This window comes from Capricornis sumatraensis, chromosome 12, assembly GCF_032405125.1.
Source record: "Capricornis sumatraensis isolate serow.1 chromosome 12, serow.2, whole genome shotgun sequence".
Taxonomy (NCBI): domain Eukaryota; kingdom Metazoa; phylum Chordata; class Mammalia; order Artiodactyla; family Bovidae; genus Capricornis; species Capricornis sumatraensis.
The window spans coordinates 81,141,158-81,147,382 of NC_091080.1; the positions used below are offsets into that span (position 1 = coordinate 81,141,158).

General features: G+C 46.2%; 1 protein-coding gene across 1 annotated transcript in view; it reads right to left on the reverse strand.

The window, feature by feature from the left end:
* The window catches only part of DZIP1 (DAZ interacting zinc finger protein 1), a 49,521-nt gene extending 43,618 nt beyond the window's left edge, over positions 1–5,903 (reverse strand). The window contains exons 1-4 of the mRNA XM_068984501.1: positions 5,821–5,903; positions 4,810–5,038; positions 4,119–4,682; positions 614–698 (exon numbers count right to left, since the gene is read on the reverse strand). Coding sequence (XP_068840602.1) covers positions 614–698; positions 4,119–4,682; positions 4,810–4,845 — 685 coding nt within the window. The 5' untranslated portion in view covers positions 4,846–5,038; positions 5,821–5,903. The remainder of the gene's footprint in view (positions 1–613; positions 699–4,118; positions 4,683–4,809; positions 5,039–5,820) is intronic.
* Positions 5,904–6,225: the final 322 nt, after the last annotated feature.

Consider the following 6,225-nt stretch of genomic DNA (forward strand, 5'->3'; position numbering starts at 1 on the left):
CATTCCTAACCAGGGCATTTGAGGCCCTACGTGACCTGGCCCCTTCCTAGCCCACCTCTGCTCACTCTGCTCCACCACTTTTATCTGTTCCCTAAACACACCGGCCTGCCCCGCCCCCCAAACACAGCTGACAGCGAGAATTCCCTTTGCCTGAGATCTTCATTTCCTAGATTTCCTGCATGCTGGGACCCCCTCATCATTCTGGTTTCTGATCAAATATCACCTCCTTAACGAGGCCTTGGCTGACCACCAGGAGTCACTCTCAGTCCCATTCTCCTACTTTATTTTCTTCATTGCACTTGCTGCCACTTGGAAACATCACTCATTTATTTAGACGTGACTCCTCCATCCCCTCTATTAGGATGTAAGAGAGCCAGACAGGGTCTGTTTAGTTTATGGCTGCATTCTTGAGCCCTAATGCAGTGCATGGCACATCACAGGGGATCAATATTCACTTAATGAGTGTTCAAACAAGGATTATGACACTTTCTTTTAAAACGATTGAGAGATGCTTTGGACCATGTCTCACTGAAAAAAGAAAAAGCTACCAGAAATAGTATCTTTATTATAGGGCTAAAGAAAATAGCTCTCTGAAGCAGAGCTCACTACTTACCAAGATGCGAATCTTCAGGGTGACGGCGCTGAATATGACTTTGTAGGAAAGCTTGGTTCATAAAGGCCTTGTCACAAAAATGACACTGAAAAGGAGAAAGCAATGAATCCAAGTGTCTCTAACAAGTGCCCTTCCACCTAATTTGAATTAAAATCTGGGTACCTGAAGCACTCCCTCTTGGGGGCTTTTCCCCAAGAGATACCAGCCTGGCAACTGATGCTGAAAGCATAGCTAAAAAGACATTTACACCCGGGGTGTTCTTCCCAAACTGAACACATGCCAGTGAAAACCATCTCAGTTAACGGAGCCCAACATGGTGGTTCCTGGAACCCTTGAGGCTGCTCCCGTTACATAGCTGGTTCCCAGCCCACCAGCACCAACTTGTCCGTGACACTCCAGCCATGCCAGCCTTCTTCCTGTCCCTTACGCAGGCCAGCTTCAGACACTCTGCACTGGCCAGTCCCCCGCCTGAATTTTCCCCAGACTTTCCCGTGGAAGTCTGGCTCCTTCCCAACATTCGAGATGTCATTAATGGAACATCTTCCATGCTGGGGCTGTGCCGCACGTCCGTAAGAAATCTTCCTGGATACGCTCCCTGCCAGGCACTGTCTTTCTGCATCATTGTCCATCTCACCACTTAATATTATCAGGTTTAGTTACTTCCTTTGCTTCTTATCTCCTGTCCAGTTCCTCTAGGATCTAGAATGTCAGCTTCCTGAGAGTATGAACTCTCTTCTCTTTATTCACAGCTTTATCCCCAGAGCCCAGCATTAACAGATCACTGATCACATGCTTAGGAATATTTGGCCTCCTAAGATGAACTTACTGAAAAAAACCAATCTTGCCAATATCTCTATTCTCTACTTTTTAACATAATTTTTAAACAAATAACAACAAAAACCAATCAACTTGTTCATCTATATCCTTCCCCAGGACTACTCTTAGTAAATCCTGGATATCATGTATTTCATCTGTCAATATTTCAGAATCTATCTCCAAAAGGATTTTCTTTTAACACGATCATAATATTATCATCCCACCTTTTAAAATGTGTAAATTCCTTAATTATTGACAAATATCCAACCAATTATTTTTTTCCCAATATTTCACACATTGCCTTAGAAAACATTTTTGCATTTTTTAAAAAAAATAATTATTTTTATTATTTATTTGACTGTACCAGGTCTTAGTTGTGGCACGTGGAATCTAGTTCCCTGACAAGGGACAGAACCTGGGCCCCCCACATTGGGAGCACAGGGTCTTAGCCAGTGGACCACCAGGGACATCCTTTGCACTTTGTTTTGAATCAGGACCCAAATAAAGTTATATCTTGCAATTAGTTGTTTTGTCTCTTAATTCTCTGCTAGTCTAAAGGTTGAACCTCCAGCTCTCTTTTCCTTATAACTTTCTTGATAAAGAAAATGAACATTTGTCCTGCTAAGTTTCTCTCAGTCTGGATTTTGCTGCTTCAATCCTACTGTGCTATTTACATGCTTTCTTCTTCAGGTTTTGCCTTAGGCTTATTCATTATAATTATATCACAAAGACGTAGATCACAGGTAACCACAGCTCACTATGGAGAAGCCCCCGCAGATATCAATGTCCACTTGTCAGATGTTATTTACTAAGCCTTCCTCATGCTATTGGAGAAGGAAATGGCAAGCCACTCCAGTATTCTTGCCTGGAGAATCCTAAGGACAGAGGAGACTGGAGGGCTACAGTCCATGGGGTCGCAAGAGTCGGACACGACTTAGTAACTAAACCACCTAAACCGACCACCTCATGCTTACATGCATTATCTCATGGGATTCTGCTACTAAGGCTCTTGTTTTCCAGATGAGGAAACTAAGGTTTAGAAGTTAAATGACTTGTGCAGAGGAATAGCTGGGATTCAAACCCAAGTAGAATAACTCTGGAGTTGTCACCCTAAATGCTCTCACAGCTCAAGAGCTCCACAAAGAGACCACGGCAAGTCACTTAATAGAGGGCAGAGTGTACCTACACTAAATACACCAAGTAGGAAAAGGTGGTGTGGTCTTTCCTTCCTCTTCTTGGCCACTCCCTGGGCACGCCATACAGCTACCACTACCACTCAGAGAGTCTGTTGAGTGGTCAAGAGTTGGCAGGTTCCACTCACTTGATAGAAGTGTGCCATTAGTTTATTATCCTCATATATCATTAACATTTTACAGTCTTCTTTTACTAACAGCTGTTTCTAAGATAACCAAAAGAATGAAAAAATGTTTATAAACATAAAATTTTTACAGGTTTTAATGTTTCACTGCTTAACATCAAAGTCAGTTGCACTTTATTTAAAGGTTTTAAACAGAACCCATTCTATCCATTTTACAATAATATATTTCTAGAGAACCATCTCGGCACTATTTATCAATATTTAGTTTTTAAATAGCATTTATGAAACAAATAGGCAATTATTGATATCTGGGATCGTTGATGATTTCATCTAGGGGTTGTGTACCCAAGGCTAAACATTAAGACTTTCTAACAGGATTCTTTCCTGGCAGTTCACCTAGTGTAGGTACACTTCTCCCAAGGCTCCTATTAGGATGGTCCTGAGGACAATTCATCACACTTCTTTCTGCACCCACACTCATTTCTCTATACTCTCTCCTGCTTTGGCTCCACCATTCCCTAAATCCACTAAGGCCTGTTCAGTCCTATTTAGCCAAAATGACTGGGTGTGAAATCAGTCTCTGTCAGTTTATTGCCTACTTTGATATCTTCAAGCATTCTTCCTTTCTCCACCTAATTCATAAAAGATACATACACTGACTTCATTACACTCAAAAATGACAATATTTATCTTGGGCTCAAGAACAAACAGCCTGAGATTAAGAACAAAAAGACAAGAATTTTAAAACAGTGCTGTTATACTAGCAAGTATTCTTCTTCTCAGAAAATATATACATTGAAATATTTAGGACTCTGCAACTCACTGCCAGACGGCTTAACAGTAATAGCATGGTACAGAGACAGAGGAAATAAAGCCAGTGTGGCAAATGCTAATAATTGGTGGATTTAGTTGAAGGGTATAAGAAGTCTTAGCACTGTTCTCGCAATCTTCCTGTAAATTTTACAACATTTCAAAATTTAAAAATGAGGAGGGGGCAGAAATCCACAAGATGCAAGTATTCCATATCATTGCTGTTGGGGCCCAACCTTAACAACAATTTGCACCTGGTTTATTTTTCATTACACCTGTTAGGAGGAGGAAACAGCTTCTTGAACCACCAGCTTTTAGATAATTCAATAAAGCACTGTAGACAAGGCTGTTCGTTAAATTATTAACCCCGTGTTAGTCTGCACAAGGTAATGAGCCATGTCATCTGTTAGTTAAAAGTACTCTTTCGCTTAAAGAGTACTTTCTCCTGATTTAAACAAATCTTAAACAAACACAAAGGGCAGAGCTATAGGAAAGGGCTCTCAATATCCCAGCCAGTAGGCACTGAGGGTTTTACTGGCCAATCGCGAGGCAGCGTCCCACCTGGTAATAGCTGGCTTTGGCCTCGATCATCAGCTGCTGGGTGGAGATCAACTTCTTCCGGCGTTTACACTCTTCCTTGAGCAGCTTGATCTCGCCGGCCTGCTTGGTGAGGAGCTTCTTGCTGTGCTCGCCTTCGGCCAGGCTCCGGCGCAGCCGCTCCTCCAGGCCGTGCAGCTGCGAGGTGAGGAACTCCTGCGAGTGCAGCAGGTACTCGATGGTGAGCTGCGCCAAGCGGATGAGCTTCAGCAGCACCGGGTCCACGCCCGACTGGCAGTGCGGGCACTTCTCGTCCTCCAGCTTGCAGAAGGTGATGTTCATGATGTTCTCCTGCAGCGTGAGCACGTCCACGGCGCCCGCCACCTTGTCCACGTCGATGGCGCTCAGCCGCCGCCAGTCCACGCTCTCCAGCCGCGGGCGGAACTGGAAGAAGGGCAGGGGGCCCGACGCCGCGCTGGGGGGGCCACAGGCCATGGCGGCCCCGCCCGCCGCGGCCGCTGCGGAGGCGTCGGGTGCCTCCAGGCCGCCGGCGGCGGCGAGCGGGTAGTAGACGTGCTTCTGAAAGGGCTGCGGGAAGGAGAGAGAAGCAGGGGGAGGCGGAGGGAGCTGGGGGTCCCGCCGTCCCCCACAGCGTTCCCCCTACCCCACCCCGCCGCATCCGCAGGCGGGCATCCCCGGGTTCCCGGCTCCTTACCATGCTTGGAAGCAAATCCGCCGCCTCCGCTGGCATCGGGGGAGGGGGCAGTCCCGTCTTCCCGGCCCGGGCCGCCGCCGCCCCACCCCTCGGGAGCAGGAGGAGGCCGGGTCCCGGCGGCGGCGGCCTAAGGTCTGGGCGTCCAGGCCGTTGCTATGGCAGCGCCCTGGGCGGGCACCTGTAGCGAAGTGCGAGGCGGCCAGCGCGCGGTCAGCGGGCGCCCAGAGTCCTGCGGTATCAGAGGAGAAGTCGTCTTGGACCCCAGAGGACAGCGGACCACCCCTCCAGGGGACACACTTCCCGGTTCCCCAGACACCACCCTCCAAGTCCCTAAGGCTTGGGGAACCACATCCTAGCCGCCAGCCTCTGACCCTCGCCTTAGGTTTTGGGATGAGAAATAGCCATTCATCCTCATCTTTCACACACAGCTCAGAAAAACGTTAAGCCACAAACCTTTGTAAAAATCAATGGGATGGAGGGGGGCTGGCTGCCAGAGGGCATAAAGACACTTTGGGGGTATAATAAAAAATGTTCTCTATTCTGATTGGGCTGTTGATATAACCCAGGGATATATATACATTTGTCAAAACTCATTGAATGGTACACTGAATATTAAGGGTCCATTTTGTATAGTATACTTAATAGTTGTTTTAAGAATTAAATTTATAGTGTAGTCAATTATATTTGATGGAGCATGTTAGTCCTTCAGTTGTGCCTGACTCTTTGCAATCCCATGGGCTGTAGCCTGCCAGGATCCCCTGTCCATGGGATTCTCCAGGGAAGAAGACTGGAGTGAGTTGCTATTCCCTTCTCCAAGAGATCTTCCTGACCCAGGGGTCAAACCCAGGTCTCCTGCATTGCAGGCAGATTCTTTACCATCTGAGCCACCAGGAAAACTCTTACCAACCAGAGAACTTCCCAGAATGTGTAATACTTTACTTGTCTTTCCAAAAGGATACATTTTCAAAACAATTATATGGAGGGGAAACTTTATAGGGCCCTGGTATTTACCTTACAAACTTGTGCAGCAGCTGCATTCTGTTTTCTGGAGGGGCTAAAATATTTCTAGCAGCAACCTGTAGACCTCAGGCCTCTCATTCTCCAGGTCTTCTGGGGGCTGCCTGAGATGCATGAACTGAGGAAAAGCCAGCCATCCCTCAGTCCACCAGGGAGTCCCTGTTTGGACCAACCATCAGGAAAATTTCTGTCTTTCCTAACAGCCAAAGAACAGAAGAAAGGAAAATACAGTTGAGAGTAACTGGAAGCAACGTTGTAATATCAACCATTTCTAGCCCTTTCTAAACACTGAGAACTACAAATAAGTCCACAGGAAAGCATCCAAAAATTTAAGCATACACTTCATAAGACTTCACAGAAACCATACATCCCAATAATTTTGAATTGGATTTTTTGGGG